We start from the raw sequence: 21,666 nt of genomic DNA, 5'->3' as shown, positions 1-21,666 counted from the left end.
CATATAAGATTATGAAGGGAATAGATAGGATAGATGCGGGCAGGTTGTTTCCACTGGCGGGTGAAAGCAGAACTCAGGGGCATAGCCTCAAAATAAGGGGAAGTAGATTTAGGACTGAGTTTAGGAGGAACTTCTTCACCCAAAGGGTTGTGAATCTATGGAATTCCTTGCCCAGTGAAGCAGTTGAGGCTCATTCATTAAATGTTTTTAAGATAAAGATAGATAGTTTTTGAAGAATAAAGGGATTAAGGGTTATGGTGTTCGGGCCGGAAAGTGGAGCTGAGTCCACAAAAGATCAGCCATGATCTCATTGAATGGTGGAGCAGGCTTGAGGGGCCAGATGGCCTACTCCTGCTCCTAGTTCTTATGTTCTTATGTAACACTCCTGTGTCTCTGTCAGCTCTCTGCAAGAGCAATTTCCTCGTACCACATCCCTGCCTTTTCCCTGCAGCCCTGCAAATTTTCCCTCTTCAAATAATTCTCTTTTGCAAGCCCTGACTGAAGCTGCCTCTACCACACTGTCAGGCAGTACATTCCAGATCCTTACAACTTACTGCATAAAAATACGTTCCCTTACATTGCTATTGTTTTTATCAATTAATTAATTTATTTATTTATTAAAACAGTTTATTAAGGCATTTGTGATTTTATAACAATAAACAATACAAATACAAATGTAAACATAGTTCAGTGTATAACACATCCCCCCATCTCCCACTGTTCCTGCTTACTCTAGACACAAAATAGCCTAACTCCCCCCTACCCTCTAACACCCCCCGCCTTATTGAGTCTGCTGACAGTTTAGTTTACTCCGAAGAAGTCGATAAATGGCTGCCACCTCCGAACAAACCCTAACGTCGATCCTCTCAGGGCCAACTTAATTTTCTCAAGTCTAAGAAACCCAGCCATGTTGCTAATCGAAACTCCTTACTGTCAATCATCCTGAACCGGTGTCCTCTGGCTTATGATTCTTCCACAAGCGGGAACAGTTTTCCCCTTTCTACTCTGCCCAGACCCCTCATGACTTTGAAGCCTCTCTTAATTCCCCTCTCAGACTTATACATAAAAATAAATGGGAAGGCTACACTTTTTAAAAGTACACCTCAGTAGGATTACAGTCACGCAAAATAGTTATCAGATCCTCAATTATTTTCTTACCCTCAAGTAGTCATGGATGGTTGCCAGGGAGTGTAAGTGGCACACCAACCACTGAAGGTAGATGACCACATCTTCCTGGGTCACAGATTTACTGGCACTCCCTGCTTCTGTTAAAAGACATTCTCTGGCTGCTGACAGCCTCTGAGCTCTCTGGGCAGCGTCATCATACTCCTTCATAATACGAGAAATTTGTTTCTGCGATGTGGGGAAAAGAAAAGGTTAAATGAGCTTTTCAGATGACCAAGGTGACCAAGTCCAAAGATGTGCAAGTTAAGTGGATTGGCCATGATCAATGTGTGGGGTTATGAGGATAGGGTGGGGGAGTGGACCTAGGTAGAGTGCTCTTTTGGAGGGTCATTACAGACTCGATGGGCCGAATAGCCTCCTTCTGCACTGTAGGGATTCTATGGAATTCTTCAGAAATTGGGACCAAGGAAGCCCATGCCGGCACAGTGGTTAGCACTGCTGTCTCACAGCTCCAAGGTCCCGGGTTCAACTCCGGCCTTGGGTGACTGCCTGTGTGGAGTTTGCACTTTCTCCCCGTGTGTGCGTGGGTTTCCTCCGGGAGCTCCGGTTTCCTCCCACAGCCCAAAGATGTGCAGGTTAGGTGGATTGGCCATGTTTAATTGCACTTTAGTGTCTAAAAGGTTAGGCAGGATTATTGGGTTACAGGGATAGGATGGAGGTATGGGTTTAAGTAGAGTGCTCTTTCCAAGGGCCAGTGCAGCCCCAATGGGCTGAATGGCCTCCTTCTGCACTGTAAATTCTATGATTCTATGATTCCATACCACCAGAGGTAAAAGCACCACAAGTGCAAGCTCGGAGGTCAACCCAAAGCCTGCCTCTTGTAAGACATTTACACCTGTTGTTCACCATTAATAAATCACTGATAAGCCTATGTTTGGGACTGCCTTTAGCTGGACAGACCACCACAAAATAGTAGGAGGAATCTCAAGGTTCAGTCCAGATTTGTGAAGGTGTTTGATTTCCAGAGGGTCTTGACAGAAGGTGTGCTGGTCGTCCGGGCTAAATCCAGGTCATAACGCATTCAAATGTATTTGGTCAAGCCCAGGCGCTGACTGGTGTGTCTAGTTCCGGTTGGTAAGAAACAAAGGGAACATTGAAGATAAGGTACTGCGAGACTTCCGGGTGCGGCGATGACCAGCTGAGTCGCACGTTTCGGCAGCTCCCTGTGAAACGGACTTTTGGGCTCTTGATAGGAGCCCCAACGGCAATTTTAACGGCTAAAAACACCGTGCGCTAAACCAGGAGGGTGTTCCCCCTGGACACGGATGGAAAAAGGAGAGGAAAGTGGCCGGATTGCAGCGGATCCTTTGGAACAACGGCAAGGAAGGCAAGCAAAAACCAAGATGGCGTCGGAAGGTGGCAGTTTCATATGGGGCCCTGAACAACAAGAGTTCTTGAAATGCTGCGTGGAGGAGATAAAAAAGGAAATGAAGAAAGAGTTGTTGGCCCCGATACTACAGGCGATCGAAGGGCTGAAAGAGGAACAAAAGACCCAGGAGCAGGAGCTTCGGGTCGTGAAGGCGAAAGCAGCCGAGAATGAGAACGATATACAGGGCCTGGTGGTGAAGTCGGAGATACAGGAGGCACACCAGAAACGATGTGTGGAGAGGTTGGAGGCACTGGAAAACAACGCAAGGAGGAACAACCTGAGGATTCTTGGCCTTCCTGAAGGTGTGGAGGGGGCGGACGTCGGGGCATATGTGAGCACGATGCTGCACTCGTTAATGGGAGCGGAGGCCCCGACGGGTCCGTTGGAGGTGGAGGGAGCGTACCGAGTTATGGTGCGAGGATCGAGAGCAGGAGAAACTCCCAGAGCCATAGTGGTGAGATTCCTCCGTTTTAAGGATAGAGAAATGGTCCTTAGATGGGCGAAGAAAACTCGGTGCAGTAAATGGGAGAACGCGGTGATCCGCGTTTATCAAGACTGGAGTGCGGAGGTGGCGAGAAGGAGGGCGAGCTTTAATCGGGCCAAGGCGGTACTTCACAAAAGGAAGATAAAATTTGGAATGCTGCAACCGGCAAGACTGTGGGTCACATATCAAGGGAGGCACCACTACTTTGAGACGGCGGATGAAGCGTGGACTTTTATTGTAGAAGAAAAACTGGAATGAGTGGATTATGAAAAAGAACGTTTGGACAAAGTGGTGGGGCGAATGGGGGGGGCGAAGAGGGGTTTTATGTTCTAATCCTGCGGTATGGTAACTTTTCTTTCTCCCACAGGTGGTGTTGGGGGGAGGTGGGGAGGGAGAGGAGATGGGGCGTTGGCCATGGGAGGCGGGGCCGAGGGAGAGGCGCGGGCTTGGTTCCCATGCTATGATAATTATGGCGGGAATAGAGAAGCAGGCAGGAGGGGGCGTCGCACGGTGCGAGCCGAGGTCACGGGGGGAAGCCGAGGTCAGCCAGAGTTTGCTGACTTCTGGGAGCAACATGGAGGGAGTAATTACGCTAGCGGGGGGTCTAGCGGGGGGGGTGGGAGGGGGGAATTACTGGGTTGCTGCTGCTGGGGAAAGGGGGGAGTGGGTACGGGAGAGGATGGGCGGGGGGGCACCGCCTGGTGGAGATACAGCTGCGTGGGAACTGGGTGAGAAGCTGGAAAAAGATGATGGCTAACCGGCAAGGGGGGGGGGGGGGGTGGGAAGCCCCCGAACTCGGCTGATCACGTGGAACGTGAGAGGGCTCAACGGGCCGATAAAGAGGGCACGAGTACTCGCACACCTTAAGAAACTTAAAGCAGATGTGGTTATGTTACAGGAAACGCATCTGAAACTGATAGACCAGGTTAGGCTGCGCAAAGGATGGGTGGGGCAGGTGTTCCATTCGGGGCTGGATGCGAAAAACAGGGGGGTGGCTATATTAGTGGGGAAGCGGGTAATGTTCGAGGCAAAGACTATAGTGGCGGATAACGGGGGCAGATACGTGATGGTGAGTGGCAAATTACAGGGAGAGATGGTGGTTTTGGTAAACGTGTATGCCCCGAACTGGGATGATGCCAACTTCATGAGGCGAATGCGAGGACGCATCCCGGACCTAGAGACGGGAAAGCTGATAATGGGGGGAGACTTTAACACGGTGTTGGAACCAAGGCTGGATAGGTCGAAGTCCAGGACTGGTAGGAGGCCGGCAGCAGCCAAGGTGCTTAAGGATTTTATGGGGCAGATGGGAGGTGTGGACCCGTGGAGATTCAGTAGACCTAGGAGTAAGGAGTTCTCGTTTTTCTCCTATGTCCATAAAGTCTATTCGCGCATAGACTTTTTTGTGTTGGGTAGGGCATTGATCCCGAAGGTGAGGGGAACGGAATATACGGCTATAGCCATTTCGGATCATGCCCCACACTGGATAGACTTGGAGATAGGGGAGGAAACAGGAGGGCGCCCACCCTGGAGAATGGACATGGGACTAATGGCGGATGAGGGGGTGTGCCTAAGGGTGAGGGGATGTATTGAAAAGTACTTGGAACTCAATGACAATGGGGAGGTTCAGGTGGGAGTGGTCTGGGAGGCGTTGAAGGCGGTGGTTAGGGGGGAGCTGATATCAATAAGGGCACATAAAGGGAAGCAGGAGAGTAAGGAACGGGAGCGGTTGCTGCAAGAACTTTTGAGGGTGGACAGACAATATGCGGAAGCACCGGAGGAGGGACTGTACAGGGAAAGGCAAAGGCTGCATGTGGAATTTGACTTGCTGACTACAGGCACTGCAGAGGCACAATGGAGGAAGGCGCAGGGTGTACAGTATGAATATGGGGAGAAGGCGAGCAAATTGCTGGCACACCAATTGAGGAAAAGGGGAGCAGCGAGGGAAATAGGGGGAGTGAGGGATGAGGAAGGAGAGATGGAGCGGGGGGCGGAGAGAGTGAATGAAGTGTTCAAGACATTTTATAAAAAATTGTATGAAGCTCAACCCCCGGATGGGAGGGAGAGAATGATGGATTTTTTGGATCGGCTGGAAATTCCCAAGGTGGAAGAGCAGGAAAGGGTGGGACTGGGAGCACAGATCACGGTAGAAGAAGTGGTGAAAGGAATTAGGAACATGCAGACGGGAAAGGCCCCGGGACCGGACGGATTCCCAGTTGAATTTTACAGAAAATATTTGGACTTGCTCGCCCCGGTACTGACGAGGACCTTTAACGAGGCAAAGGAAAGGGGACAACTGCCCCCGACTATGTCTGAAGCAATGATATCGCTTCTCTTAAAGAAGGAAAAGGATCCGCTACAATGCGGGTCCTACAGACCAATTTCCCTCCTAAATGTGGATGCCAAGGTCCTGGCCAAGGTAATGGCAATGAGAATAGAGGAATGTGTCCCGGGGGTGGTTCACGAGGACCAAACTGGGTTTGTGAAGGGGAGACAGCTGAACACGAATATACGGAGGCTGTTAGGGGTAATGATGATGGCCCCACCAGAGGGTGAAACGGAGATAGTAGTGGCGATGGATGCCGAGAAAGCATTTGATAGAGTGGAATGGGATTATCTGTGGGAGGTGTTGAGGAGATTTGGTTTTGGAGAGGGGTATGTTAGATGGGTGCAGCTGTTGTATAGGGCCCCAGTGGCGAGCGTGGTCACGAATGGACGGGGATCGGCATATTTTCGGCTCCATAGAGGGACAAGGCAGGGATGTCCTCTGTCCCCATTACTGTTTGCACTGGCGATTGAGCCCCTGGCGATAGCGCTGAGAGGTTCCAAGAGATGGAGGGGAATACTTAGGGGAGGAGAAGAACACCGGGTATCTTTATATGCGGATGATCTGCTACTATATGTGGCGGATCCGGCGGAGGGGATGCCAGAAATAATGCGGATACTTGGGGAGTTTGGGGATTTTTCAGGGTATAAATTGAACATGGGGAAGAGTGAGCTGTTTGTGGTACATCCAGGGGAGCAGAGTAGAGAAATAGAAGACCTACCGTTGAGGAAGGTAACAAGAGACTTTCGTTACCTGGGGATCCAGATAGCTAAGAATTGGGGCACATTGCACAGGCTAAATTTAACGCGGTTGGTGGAACAGATGGAGGAAGATTTCAAGAGATGGGATATGGTAGCACTGTCAATGGCAGGGAGGGTGCAGGCGGTTAAGATGGTGGTCCTCCCGAGATTCCTCTTTGTGTTTCAGTGCCTCCCGGTGGTGATCACGAAGGCTTTTTTTAAAAGGATAGAAAAGAGCATCATGGGTTTTGTTTGGGCCGGGAAGACTCCGAGAGTGAGGAAGGGATTCTTACAGCGTAGTAGGGATAGGGGGGGGCTGGCACTACCGAGCCTAAGTGAGTATTATTGGGCCGCTAATATTTCAATGGTGAGTAAGTGGATGGGAGAGGAGGAGGGAGCGGCGTGGAAGAGATTAGAGAGGGCGTCCTGTAGGGGGACCAGCCTGCAGGCTATGGTGACAGCCCCATTACCGTTCTCACCGAGGAACTACACCACGAGCCCGGTGGTGGTAGCTACACTGAAGATTTGGGGACAGTGGAGACGACATAGGGGAAAGACCGGAGCATTGGGGGGGTCCCCGATAAGAAACAACCATAGGTTTGCCCCGGGGGGAATGGATGGGGGATATGGAATGTGGCAAAGAGCAGGAATAACGCAACTGAAAGATCTATTTGTGGATGGGAAGTTCGCAAGTCTGGGAGCGCTGACCGAGAAATATGGGTTGCCCCAAGGGAATGCATTCAGGTACATGCAATTGAGGGCTTTTGCGAGGCAACAGGTGAGGGAATTCCCGCAGCTCCCGACACAAGAGGTGCAGGACAGAGTCATCTCAAAGAAATGGGTGGGGGATGGTAAGGTGTCGGATATATATAGGGAAATGAGGGACGAAGGGGAGACTATGGTGGACGAACTAAAAGGGAAATGGGAAGAAGAGCTAGGGGAGGAGATCGAGGAGGGGCTGTGGGCAGATGCCCTAAACAGGGTAAACTCGTCGTCCTCGTGCGCCAGGCTAAGCCTGATTCAGTTTAAGGTATTACACAGGGCACATATGACTGGAACACGGCTCAGTAAATTTTTTGGGGTGGAGGATAGGTGTGCGAGATGCTCGAGAAGCCCAGCGAATCATACCCATATGTTTTGGTCATGCCCGGCACTACAGGGGTTTTGGGTGGGGGTGACAAAGGCGCTTTCAAAAGTAGTAGGAGTCCGGGTCGAACCAAGCTGGGGGTTGGCTATATTTGGGGTTGCACAAGAGCCGGGAGTGCAGGAGGCGAGAGAGGCCGATGTTTTGGCCTTTGCGTCCCTAGTAGCCCGGCGCAGGATATTGCTAATGTGGAAAGAAGCCAAGCCCCCGGGGGTGGAGACCTGGATAAATGATATGGCGGGGTTTATAAAGCTAGAGCGGATTAAGTTCGTCCTAAGGGGGTCGGCTCAAGGGTTCACCAGGCGGTGGCAACCGTTCGTCGAATATCTTGCGGAAAGATAGATGGGGGAAAAAAGAAGGCAGCAGCAGCAGCCCAGGACATGGGGGGGGGGGGGGGATGGGGGGGGGGGGGGGTATAGCTTGTGACAAGGCAGTTGCCAATTAGGGCTAGTTTTCATTTTTGTTATTTTATATTTATTTATTTGTTGTTTTTTGTTTATATAAAAAGGTCATTATTATCTGTATGCACAATGTACTGTGTTGGTTGACCAAAAATTTTCAATAAAATATTTATTAAAAAAAAAGAAGATAAGGTACTGCAGAGAACAGGAACAGACTGATCCCTATTGACAGGGATGCGAGTTTATGAGGAAAGATAAAAGAATCTTCAGCTTCTCCTTCAGGAAATAAGGTATCTTAGGCATATACAAATAGTCAATGATATGGATTAATCCAGAATAGTACTTTAAATTAAACAGTGTGAGTAGAAGATAAAGACACAAGTTCAAACCAGTGAAAGGTAACTTTAGGACAGATGGCAAGAGGTTCTTCAAACAAAGGGAGATCAACACTTGGAATTAACTTTTTGGCAGAGTTTTGGGACTTATTTAGGATTTTTTAAAAATTCATTCATGCAATGTGGGCGTCACTGGCCGGTCGAATATTTGTTGGCCATCCCTTAAACTGAGTGCCCTCCTAGGACATTTCAGAGGGTATTTAAGAGTCAATCACATTGCTGCGGATCTGGAGTCACATGTAGACCAGACCAGGTAAGGACAGCAGATTTCCTTCTCTGAAGGATATTTGTGAAGCAGGAAGATTGTTAATTCTCTCTACTGCTGTTATATGAATGGTTTATATTATTGTCAATGGGGAAGATTAAGAAGATCATCGTGGGGTTTTCATACCAATAACAGCATTTGCATCGTTTAGAAAGAAAGAGCATTTTGTTACTGGCAATGGAATAGATTCAAAATCTTCCCCAATAAATCATTCATTTCAAAAGTCAGTGAGCAGAATTCCCCCAAAACATTTCTAAGAGAAGTATCCGGCGGGAAATAAGTTGCGATTTCTGCTTGGTGATTGGACACGATCCAGATTGCAATCCACCCACAATTTCTTTGGAGGGGGCAGGTTTAGCACCAACACCAAGAGGGGTGGGGCCTAAACACACTTGCAAACCCGGCTTCACAGAGATTGGGGCACCCTTTTTAAAGGGTTCCCCGATCTCTTGGTGACAGTCAAGGCATCCCACCCCTCCCCCCACTATTCCTGGCATCAGGGCTTCTGTCCCCCCCCCTCCCCCCACTATTCTCACTGGCATCAGCCCCCTCTCCCCTAGCCCCCGCCCCAAGGATCGCTGGCATCAGGGACCCCTCCAATGGTCTATCTTCAAACCACCCCACACCTTATCGCTGGCATCAGGCCCTACCTACAATCACAGCACCAGCAACCCCTCCCACCCCGCCCCCTGCCCCAGGTGAGTGACACCCCACTATGGGGTTGGCAGTTGCTCCTCCTCCCTTCTTGCCCCTCCTTCATGCCCCACCCATTATTGTCCCGTCTCTTCATTTCCTCGCCCCTCGCCCTTCAGGCCCTGTCCTGTTTCAGGCTCTGCCTACTGGCAGTGTCAACCTGCCAGTGTCAACCGGACAGTGCCAACCTGGCATTCTTAGAAATTCCAATCTGGCAATGCCAATGGATGCCATGTTCCTAACCACGCAGAAGCTCCAGTGGTTTCTGCGACCCCCAGTGTGGTCATCACGTCTGGTCTCCGCTGGTGAAGACCAATAGTAATTCCTGTCGGCTCCTCGCTGCGTCGGCTTGGGGGAGAATATCGGGAGCTGGGAGACTGTGGCGTGAAACGGTCCCAGCATATTTAAATGCCAATTTAAAGATGCTAATTTGATTCACACCCAGTGAAGGCGTGAACCAGATTATGTCACTTGCAGCAGACAGGGAGTACTCACATTGGTCAGCGACCGCGTTTAGGGACTTACCCACTAATCTCCCAAGCATAGCGGGATGTGCGCCAGGCGCAACGCAGCCGGAGAATCGCCCCCAATTCTTTTTTTCAATTAAGGGGCAATTTAGCGTGGCCAATCCATCTACCCTGCACACTTTTTTAGATTGCGGGGGTGAGACCCATGAAGACACGGGGAGAATGTGCAAACTCCACTCGCACAGTGACCCAGGGCCGAGATTGAACCCGGTCCTCGGCACCGTGAGGCAGCAGTGCTAACCACTACACCACCATGCTGTCCCGCCCCTAATATTTGACGTTCTTTCCCAAGCAACTCCTGTCACTTGGAATATGCCATGTGTGTTAAAGCAACAAAAGCCTATATTGTAGTGACTGCCTTGCACAGTCATTCAACAAGTTCAAAGGTTACAAATTGCTGCCTACCTTATACAGTGGATACATTTGCTCAATGATGTTTGTATGCTGGCAAAATCTTTTCCATCTGAGCATGTGCAGGTATTTGCATTGCACTAACTGGTGGACCCGATCTGTGAAAAACTGTAAATTATAAAAATTATTCAAGTGAAACAGCAGCAAATAATTTAAATACATAGACATTTTAGACTCAGAGGATGGTGAGCCTGTAGAATTCTCTACCACAGAAGGCTGCGAAGGCCAAATCACTCAATATTTTTCAGAAGGAAATATATGGATTTCTCAACTCTAAAGGCATCAAGGGTCATGGGGAGAGGGAGCAGGAGTATGGCGTTGAGATAGAGGATCAGCCATGATCATGTTTAACGGTGGAGCAGGTTTGAAGAGCCGATTGGCCTACTCCTGCTCCTATTTTCTATGTTTCTATTTGCAATGGGATGAAACTGACTATTTTTTCCAAAATATTTTTATTCTCCTCCTTTTTAACATTTTCTCCCAAATTTACACCCATCAACAATAAACAATAAGCAGTAACGAATATAATGTCAATCCCCATATCAATAACAACAATCCCATCCACCCACCAACCCCCAAACATTAACCTGCATGTTAATATAAACAAATAACAAAAAGGAATCAGGAATCACTCGTAGTCAATATTAACGCATACAGTCCCCCTCCCCCAACCCTCCCAACCTCCCCCCCACCACCCCCCCCACTAATGTTCGATGTAATCCAATTCTTGAAAGCGCATAATGACTAACGCTCATTAATTGCAGAATCCCTCCATCCTTCCCCTCAGTTTAAACTTAACCTTCTCAAGAGTCAAGAATTCCAACATGTCCCCCCGCCACGCCAGCGAACAGGGTGGAGAGGTTGCTCTCCATCGCAACAGGATCCGTCTTCGGGCGATCAACGAGGCAAAGGCTACAACATCTGCCTCAGCACCCGTTTCCAACACCGGCTGGTCCGACACCCCGAATATGGCCTCCCGAGGGCCTGGGTCCAGTTTAACGAGCACCACTTTAGAGATTACCCTAAACACCTCCTTCCAGTAATCCTCCAGCTTTGGACAGGACCAAAACATATGAAATTCCCCCCCCCAACCACAATGTTCTCACACATCTTCCATCCTCTTCAAGATTGGGCTCATCCTTGCCCTTCTTGTGTGCTCCATATACCACCTTCAGCTGTATCAGCCCCAACCTCACACACGAGGTGGAGGCGTTCACTCTCCGGAGCACCTCACACTAGAACCCCTCCTCCATATCCTCTCTCAACTCTTCCTCCCACTTTGCTTTGATCCCTTTGAAGGGTGCCTTCTCCTCTTCCAAAAAATCCCGTAAACCACCGATATTACCCCCTTCTCCAGTCCCCTTGTCAGCAGCAACTCCTCCAGTTATGTGGAGGCCGGCTCCACCGGGAAGCTCTGTATCTCTTTCCTGGCAAAATCTCGAACCTGCGTGTATCTAAACATTTCCCCCTGCTCGCACCCAGCTCCTTCAATCCTGCAAACCGACCTTCTACACAAACTCTCCTCCATTCTGACCCACTGGGAGTCAACCCCTCTGACACAGCTCCGCACCTTCTCCACATTCGCCACCCAGTAGTAATACATCAGGTTCGGAAGACCCAAACCCCCTGCCTGCCTTCCCCTCTGTAGCAGCACCTTTCTAACTCTGGCCACCTTCCCTCCCCATATGAACAAGGTAATCATTCCTTCAATCTCTCTATAAAATGCCTTTGGCAGGAAAAGTGGCAGGCATAGAAAAATAAACAGAAATCGCGGCAACACGTTCGTTTTAACCGCCTGTACCCGACCCGCCAGTGACAGAGGGAGACCATCCCACCTTGCCAGATCAGCTGTCACTCTCCCCACCAAACTAGAAATGTTGTACCTACGGAGCCCCCCCCCCCCAATGTCGGGCAACCTGTACCCCCAGGTATCTAAAGTGAGTCCCTACCCTACAGAATGGCAGCCCCCCCACCCCTGCCCCCACCCCCGGCCGAGACACCACAAAATTCTCATTCTTGTCTAGATTTAATTTGTACGAAACGGGCTATTTTTATCATGTTTTTCACCTAGTGTTAGTTAACCGATGTTAACCTGATACACACTTGATAGAATTAAGAGGCAAGAGTCACCCAATCGTACTTCACCAGATGGATCAAGATTTCACTGCCAGAACAGGTAAGAAGATCTGACCACATTGGAAAGGTAATATTTATCTCCCTTATTCTATTTTGCCAACTTGCCACCTCTCCAAAGGAAAAATGCAGCAAGTTTTCACAAGGTGTTAATGTTCCAGGTATGGTAGTTTGGGGTCACATTATTGAATGAGTAATCAAAAGGATTGGGCTAATGATCCAGGGGACACAAGTTCAAATCCCACCAGGACAACTAGGACATTCAAATTCAATTAATTAAATTAAAGCTACTACTGTAGGAAACTACCGGATTGTTGTAAAAACCCATCCAGTTTGCAGATCTGCTTAGAATCATAGACTCCCGACAGAGCAGGAGGCCATTCGACCCATCGCGTCTGTACCGACCCGACCTAGGCCCACACCCCGCCCTATCACCATAACCCCACTTAACCTGCACATCTTTGGACACTAAGGGGCAATTTAGCGTAGCCCATCCACATGACCTGCACATCTTTGGACTGTGGGAGGAAACCGGAGCACCCAGAGGAAACCCACGCAGACACAGGAAGAAGGTGCAAACTCCACACAGTCACCCAAGGCCGGAATCGAAACCGGGCCCCTCATGCTGTGAGGCAGCCGTGCGAACCACTGTGCCATCGTGCCCCCTTCAGGGAAGGAACCCAGCTTTCCTTACCCATTGCGGTGTACGTACGATTCCAGACCCGCAGCAAAGTGGATTGTTCATACCTACCCTCTGAAATAATAACCTAGCAGGCTACTTAGCTGTATTCCAGGGAAATAAGGATGGGCAATGTTGACCTTACAGTGACACCCAGATCCCATGAATGGATAAAGAAAAGCCATTCCGCACTTGTTCCAAAGGAGATGTTAATCATGAATCTGGGACCCTTGGAAAGCCTTTCCTTTCCCTTAGACAGACCACTGCTACACAACAACGTTATACGGTGGTTAATGTAGATAAATATCTCACAATGCTTCGTTGACCGTGTAACCCAACAAAATAATAATTGCTTATTGTCACAAGTAGGCTTCAATGAAGTTAGTGTGAAAAGCCCCTAGTCGCCACATTCCGGCGCCTGTTCGGGGAGGCCGGTACGGGAATTGAACCCACGCTGCTGGCATTGTTCTGCATTGCAAGCCAGCTATTTAGCCCACTGTGCTAAACCAGCCCCTAATGGGTGCCAAGGCAACAAAAGGAGGAATGGCCACATACTGAGTCAAGGAGTTTTTAAAGCGGGCCTTATAGGCAGAGAGGTCTGCAGAGGAAGATTGGTTTTCATACGAGTTCTAGAGCAGGGAGCACTAGCAACTAAGGAACAGACAAACCTAATGAGGCAAAGGACAGGGGACATATACTATGGAGGGAGTGCATCGAAGGTTTACCAGGCTGATTCCTGGGATGGCGGGACTGTCATATGAGGAGAAACTACAACGGTTAGGATTATAGTCATTGGAGTTTAGAAGAGTGAGGGGGGGGATCTCATAGAAACTTACAACACCCAAACAGGATTAGACAGGGTAGACTGAGAAAGAATGTTCCTGATGGTGGGAAAGTCCAGAACTAGGGGTCATAGTTTGAGGATAAGGGATAAACCGTTTAGGACTGAGGTGAGGAAAATGTTCTTCACCCAGAGAGTGGTGAATCTGTGGAATTTGCTACCACAGTAAGTAGTTAAGGCCAAAACATTGTGTAACTTCAAGAAAGAATTAGATATAAGTCTTGGGGTTAAAGGGATCAAGGGATATGGGGGGGGGGGGGGGGGGCAGGATCAGGGTGTTGAACTTGATGATCAGGCCTGAAGGGCCGAGTGGCCTTCTCCTGCTTCTATTTTCTATCTTTCTATAACAGGCCGGAATTGGTGACATTGTCGCAGAAAGGCACCTGCTGCAATTGGAAGTACATGCATTAAAATCTGTTGTAGATAGCAGATAGTTGACTTAACAAGAATGAACAGTTCAGCAATTCATGTCCAGCATTATGGTTCCCAAAATAGCATTTTGTTGAACATTTTTTTATTAAAACATAAGGGGCGAGATTCTCCATTTCTGAGACTGTGTTGACGCCGACACAGAATTCATGGACTTTTACGACAGCAAAAGTGGCGCCAAACCTGGATCAATTCAGCAACTGTAGAGGGACTAGCACCGGTGCCATGTGCAACACAATTGATTCCACTGAGAAACGGTGCCGGATTCACCAGCTCCATGATTGACACTCATGAGGCTGACCAGCTGCAGCCGCACATACACATTACAATTCCCGCACATACTTATCCCAGCCAAAAAGATGGCACTGGTTGTGCTGCAGCGTGTCCATACAGCTGATGGGTTGGCTGGGGCCAGGGTGGCCTGGGGGGACACCAGTACGACCCGTGGCCCTAAGTTGACAGTGGGCTGTTGGCAGTGTGCGCAGCTGCATTGCTGCCTTGCAGGCTGCGGCAATGGTGTTCCATGCCCATCCACCCCAACACAGTCCACCTCCTGGCCACACCCCCTTCTCCCTCCGGCCCTGGAAGAAGACCCCGGCCAGCGGCACAACTGTCAGCAATCTATGGCGATGTTGGACACCTTTTATACCCCCTCTCTCTCCCTCAGCAGCCATGATGCCAGTTACACGATTTTTAAAAGCACAAGTGAACCGCGCCCTCGGGAACTCGGCCCATTGGGAAGAGGAGAATCGCGGAAGCCCCGGAGAATACTGGATCAGGCCCGCTAATGATATCCAAACGGTGTTTACTGTACGTGCGTTCCGGAAAGCATTGACGCCGCTGTCAAGGTGACTGAGAATTGTAATTTGCCGCCAAATCGGTGCCCGCTGTGGTTTTAGCGTCGGAATTTGTTCTCCGCCAATCGCGTTTTGCAATTTTGGCGTTAGCCAACGGAGAATCCCACGCATGGTTTGAAACATAGGGTGGAATTTTACCTTAATTTATCAGAGGGCCACTGACTGAAAACCAGATGTATCGCTCCAGATGCACTGCCGAGTTTTCAGATCAATCTTGAGCCACTCTGATAAAAAAAATCTGGGGGCGTGGTTTATGCCGTCAATTTGACAGGGCTAGTTTGATCGAGTCGACAAGGCCGGTTTCCAGAGATTGGGGTACCATCTTTAAAGGGAGCCCCAATCAGAATTGCCGTTAAACTAACTCCCCCTAGCCCCCCCCACCATGAGGTATTGAGGGCTCTACCCCCCCCCCCCCCCCCCCCACCCCCAACCGCACAGTTACGGGAGGCTCTCCCCCACACCCTCAACCACGGCTGTTGTGTCGCCACCTGAATGCAAGGATGTCCCCCTCCACCCAGTGCCAGGTTCGCCACCCTCGATGTCCATTCCCCAGCCTCAATGCAAGTTTCCCTCCCCCAAAAGACCACAATCCCACCCAATGCCCGCTCCCCGCCAAATGCCAAGTCCCTCACATCAAAAGCCTCGGTGTTCCCCCCCCCCCCGCCCCCCCCCCCCACGCTCGTAATGGACTGACCCCTCCTTAATTGGGTTCCTCAGAGGCCCCACCCCTGGCACTGCTCTGGCACAGGTTGGCACTGCCTGATTGGTATGGTTTGGCATGTCCACGTTGACAGGGCCAGGTTGGCAGTTCCAATCTGTGCCAGGAGGCAGTGTCAGAGGACAGTGCTCAGACAAGTCCCTCTCCCCCCAGGGGCTATACTTACCTCGGCGATCCTGGCGGGATTCCCTCGACTGCTTCACCTTCTTAAAAAGCTGTTGTGCACCTCACAGATGTGAGGTATAAATATTTAGTGAGGGGGCAACATATTGCTGGGAAACCCTTTAATCATATTTAAATTTAGTAACTTTTATTAAAATGGGGAGTTTTCCGCTGATATATCCCCAGCGAGGGGCAGGAAAAATATGCAGGTTAGGTGGATTGGCCATGCTAAATTGTCCCTAGTGTCCAAAGATGTGCAGGTTGGGGGTGGGGGTGGAGGAGGGGTATATGGGGGTAATGTAGGGAAGTGGGCCTAGGTGGAGAGCTGTTTCAGAAGGTTGGTGCAGACTCGATGGGCCGAATGTCCTCCTTCTGCAGTGCAGGGACTCTATGGTTCTTTCGTTCTCAATGAGATCTCACCGGTGAGAATCTCGTTTCCTGACTTTTGTGATATTTTGCGCCCATGTGGCCAGCCTAACTGACAGTGAACCAGGGTGCAAAATGCCCCCCATAGAGGGCAATTTAATAGTCATGGCAGGAAAATTGGTGGCAACCCCACTGCAGCTATTTCCAGGAGCCCTGTCAGGATTTAATCCCAATCAGGCAGTCTGATAGCTGTCAGGGTTTCCGGGTTCTGCAAGTGAAATTTCCCACCTCCAATCAGAGGCTGTCAGCACTCCTGTGCCAGCAGGGTGACTGGGAGCAGTGGTCACTGCTGGTTCTGCAGTAGGCCTTCGGAGGAGGATGGTTGCTGATGGCCCAGAATACAGGTAAAACAAATGGGTTTGCCGATGGAGTCAGGCAGACCCTGGTGGGGGGTGGGGGGGATTTGTGTAAAGGACAGGGGTGAAGGCAGACTTTATTGTTGGTGGATCCCTCCATTGGACACAGGGTGCCTGAGCAGGAGCCACATCAGGTCCCCATCTATTGAATACCAGCTGTGATAGGATGGGGCTCTTAAGTACCCTTTAAGCGGCCACCTAAGGGCTTCGATCAGCCTCTGGGTAAGAAAGTCACCCTTGACACTTCCCATCCCAACACAATTATGAGGGCACTGCAGGAATCATAGAATTTACAGTGCAGAAGGAGGCCATTCGGCCCATCGAATGCACTGGTTCTTGGAAAGATCACCCAACTTAATCCCACACCTCCACCCTATCCCCGTAAACCAGTAATCCCACCTAATCTAAGAGCAATTTCGCACAGCCAATCTACCTAACCTGCACATCGGGAGGAAACCGGAGTACCCAGAGGAAACCCATGCACACATGGGGAGAACATGCAGACTCCGCACAGACTGAGACCCAAGTCGGAAATCGAACTTGGGACCCTGGAGCTGTGAAGCAACTGTGAAGCATCTGTGCTAACCACTGTGCTACCGTGCTGCCCAGGAAGGTGGCCAACTCTCCACCCCAAGCCTTTCCCTCCCATGATACACCACCCCTGTCTCCCAGCCTGCTTCTCAGGGGTGGGGGATTATGTTCCCATCATTGCAACAGGGAGTGGTGAAAAATAAGCAATTAAGCTTTAACCATGCTTTTTGTTTCCTCCAATAGACAAATAGACTGTGTGCTGTCGAGTGGTATTAGTCAAGATAGCTTGTCCCAGATCAGGCAGCATTTTAGATGCAATCGTTCACGTCTTCACCCTGAGACAGAAAGAAATAGTTTTCATTTGTGACTGTAATCCAGTGGATAGTGTATGTGAGTGAACATGTGGAGAGTGCGGGACTAGGGCTCCCCGAGGCACTGAAAGTACTGCCTTGGATCACATGCAGAGAATGGTTAGTTGAGCAAAATACTGGAGGATTACTGGTGCCCACAGACACAGTCGGTGCCTTCAGCAGAGAAAGGGAGAGGATTGGGGGAGAGCTCTCTCCAACATTTATTTACTGAAAATATCGTGTTACCTGGTGGAGGAGAAGAGGTAAACTATCAGTCGTGTACTCCTGTGTTAGACAGCTCTCCAACTCACTCTGCATAACATCCGCTTGAATTAAAAGTGGTTTGGCTGCAGCCACCTACAAAAGGATACAAAAATAATTATAGTTTAAACCAATCGGCGATCAGAGAGGTTGTTTCAAGACTCCTAAAGGACAAAGAGAACATTTTCCAGTTGTATCACAACACACATATTTAATAATAATAATAATAAGTGCATAATCACTTATTGTCACAAGTAGGCTTCAATGAAGTTACTGTGAAAAGCCCCTAGTCGCCACATTCCGGCGCCTGTTCGGGGAGGCTGGTACGGGAATTGAACCCTGCATTACAAGCCAGCGATTTAGCCCACTGTGCTAAACCAGCCCCTAATCTTTATAGGTGAGTCAGATCATAGAACATAGAACAGACAATGCAGAAGGAGGCCATTCAGCCCATCGAGTCTGCACTGACCCAATTAAGCCCTCATTTCCACCCTATCCCCATAGCCCAATAACCCCTCTGTAGCCACCTGGGTTGGCTACTTCCCGACTTAAAATGGAGATCCGCAAAGACTACAGGGAAATTCAGCCAAGCCAGGAAAATCTAGCAAGTGCAAAGTCTCCTGTGCATTAGAACTTGCAAAAGCCCAGACAGCACTGAAACGCACAGCCATCTGCATACTAATGAGCGATCCCCGGGAACAATTGAAACATTTAAGGTGAATAAGGCCAAGCCAGACTCCTCGGCGCCAGCAGGAGCCAAGACAAAGGAAGGCCAACGGACACTCAGGGACCGCCTAGCGATCAGGGAACAACTCCAGTATTGGAGAAATCGATCCAAGTGATCGGAACGTAGTCCAATCACTTGGAACCAGATACGGGGTCCACCCCAAACGGTGCGAAGCCCCTGGGGACTATAAAGTAGAGCCCCCAAGTTCAAATCGGTCTTCTTGGCAGGGTCACTCAGCAGTGCGAAACAACCCTTGACAGTGAACTGCCCAAGCTGCCGCAACAACCAAGTAAGTCTCCAGCCAACGCACGCGACGAGATAGGCGCTCCGAGCCACCAGTCCATACCAGCTTTTGAATCCTGCAGGCTCAGAATCGAACAAAAGGCCATTTGTTCCCCTGACCTGGTGGGCCAGTTCCGAAGCTAAGTATAGGCCTTTTAGCGCTAGAGATAGCCTAGAAAATAGAGTTATATGCATGAGTAGTGATTTACTGTGTATAATAAATGTGTTTTGATTTGAACCTTACTAATTGGTGTATTGAGTTATTGATCAGTACTTGAACTTGAAACTCGTGGCGGTATCATAAAGATACCTGGCGACTCTAGAGCAAAGGTTATAGAAACAGAGCAAATTCAGTAAAGACACAACGGGCAACGAATTAAGAGCCAACCAAAGATAGCAACACCTCCTAACCTTTTTTTGGTCACTTAGGGCAATTTATCATGGCCAAACCACCTAACCTGGACAACTTTGGACTGTGGGAGGAAACCGGAGCACCCGGAGGAAGCCCACGCAGACACGGGGGGAACGTGCAAACTCCACCCAAGGCCCGAATTGAACCTGGGTCCCTGGAGCTGTGAGGCAGCAGTGCTAACCACTGCGCTACCATACCATGTTAGATCTCGTGAGGCGATCCGAGGGTTGCAAATCTCACCAGAGGCCTCTCATTAGATTTAACGTCCTTGTCTCGTCATCAAGTCTGGCGCGACAAGGCCATTCGATCGCGCCCACTGCTTTCTGTGGTAGAAAATTCCACAGACTCATCACTCTCTATGTCAAGAAATTCATATTCATCTCAGTCCTAAATGACCTACCCCATAACCCAGACTATGACCCCTGGTTCTGGACTCCCCCACCATCGGAAACATCCTTTCTGCATCTACCCTGGCTAGTCCTGTTAGAATTTTGTGTATTTCTATGAGATCCCCTCTCATTCTTCTAAACTCTAGAAAATATAATCCTAACTGTCTCAAACTCTCCTCATTCGTCAGTCCCATCATCCCAGGAACCTTTTCTTTTCTTTATTACTTTTCTTTGTTTTTTAGTCAGGGCAGAAGGTTTTTTTTTAGTTAGGACGCGTGGAGGGCCTATGCTGTACTTTTCTTTGTTCTTTATTCTTTGAATCAATTTGGTAAACCTTCGCTACAGCAAGAACATCCTTCCTCAGACAAGGAGACCAAAACTGCACACAATATTCCAGGTGTGGCCTCACCAAGGCCACCACAGGAAGACATCCCTGCTCCTATTCTCGAATTCTCTCACTATGAAGGCAGCATACCATTTGCCTTCTTTAGTGCCTGCTGCACCTGCATGTTTACTTTCAGCGACTGGTGTACAAGGACACCAAGCTCTTGTTGCACATTTCCCTCTCTTAAACTACAGCCATTTAGATAATAATCAGCCTTCCTGTTTTTTTCTACCAAAGTGGGTAACCTCACATTTATCCACATTATTCTGCATCTGCCATGCATTTGCCCACTCACTCAGCCTGTCCAAATCCCGCTGAAGCATTTCTGCATCCTCATCACAGCTCACCCTCCCACCCAACTTTGTGTCATCTGCAAATTTGGAGATATTTAATTTAGTTCCCTCATCTAAATCATTAAAATATATATTGTGAATCGCTAGGGTCCGAGCACTCATGACCATCAACAACCCATTATTTCAAGGGCCACTTCCGTAACTACAGGGATGAAGTTTATCAGGCCCGAAGGTTTGCATAACCTGATTATTTCAAATGTCTGAAAAAAGTGTTGCACAAAAATGTTACATATTCACATTAATATATTAAATGTATCCATGGAGTTGGCTCTACAACCTAGCACTGGGATTTTCTGTTCTGAGAAGCACTGAAAGGAAACCCTTTGGTGTTTTAAAGATCTAATTCATTTAAAGAATTATCTGCACTTAGGTTGCAATTAGTATTAAGCAAACTTTTTGTTTGTTTCTTCCTTTTAGGTTAGTGCAGGCACACACTATCCCCCTCCCTGAACAGAAAGGTGGGGAAATTGCTCCCTGGTCACTGGCAGACCCATTTTACCCAGCTCCTGGTAGATATGTTTTACTTTTTGAATTATTAATAACGTTCTCGGCTTTATCATGCCCTGTGGAAAAGTGCCTGCCTTCTGTTTCAACCCCCTCCCTTCCCCTAACAGCTCAGTGGAGGTTGAGGAGCTGCTGCGTGAGGAACTATTGGCACAAACCCATGCCCGCCACCCACTGGCGCCGTCTGTTGAACCACCAACATGTTGTGCCACCTGTCTCAGTGAATCATTTTCTTCTTTTGTGTTCTGAAGCAGAAAACATTACGCACAAAGATCTACTTGCATTTCAAAGGCTAATACACATTTGCAAAGAAATGGTGAATTGTACAGTGCTCATTCTCAGCAGGTGTCGAAAATTAATCCAAGTCATCTCTTACAAATGTTATGTTTTTGTTCGTTTTTATAATGCAAAATATCATTTCAACTGTACATTTCTTTTTGTTATTCATTCATGGGATCTGAGCTTTGCTGGCTGGTCCAATATGTACTACCCAGGCCTAATTGCCTTTGAAAAGGTAGTGAGCTGCTTTCTTAAGTGCCAACATGCGAATTAGGAGCAGGAATAGGCCTTTTGGCCCTTTGAGCCTGCTCTGCCATTCAATTGAATCATGGCTGACTGGACTGTAACCCCCATGCCACTTTGCTACCTATCCCTGGTAACCTTTCACCCCCTTACAAATCAACAATCGATCTCGCTCTATCTTAAAAATATTCAAAGATTCTGCTGCCACTGCCTTTTGAGGAAGACAATTCCAAAGACTCACACTCCTCTGAGAGAAAATAATTCTCCTGATCTCTGCCTTAAATGAGCGTCTCTTTATTTTTAAACAGTGACCTTGAGTTAGCACTGTTGCTTCACAACGCCAGAGTCCCAGATTCGATTCCCGACTTGGGTCACTGTCTGTGTGGAGTCTGCACGTTCTCCCCATGTCTGT

At 48.9% G+C, this 21,666-nt stretch overlaps 1 protein-coding gene across 1 annotated transcript in view; it reads right to left on the bottom strand.

Moving 5' to 3' along the window:
* LOC140411021 (uncharacterized) overlaps positions 1 to 21,666 on the bottom strand; it is a 399,297-nt gene that overhangs the window by 360,694 nt on the left and 16,937 nt on the right. The window contains exons 3-5 of the mRNA XM_072499979.1: positions 17,666 to 17,776; positions 9,932 to 10,045; positions 1,159 to 1,353 (exon numbers count right to left, since the gene is read on the bottom strand). Coding sequence (XP_072356080.1) covers positions 1,159 to 1,353; positions 9,932 to 10,045; positions 17,666 to 17,776 — 420 coding nt within the window. The remainder of the gene's footprint in view (positions 1 to 1,158; positions 1,354 to 9,931; positions 10,046 to 17,665; positions 17,777 to 21,666) is intronic.

This window comes from Scyliorhinus torazame, chromosome 4 (assembly GCF_047496885.1).
Source record: "Scyliorhinus torazame isolate Kashiwa2021f chromosome 4, sScyTor2.1, whole genome shotgun sequence".
NCBI lineage: Eukaryota > Metazoa > Chordata > Chondrichthyes > Carcharhiniformes > Scyliorhinidae > Scyliorhinus > Scyliorhinus torazame.
This window is presented reverse-complemented; position numbering and strand designations above follow the sequence as displayed.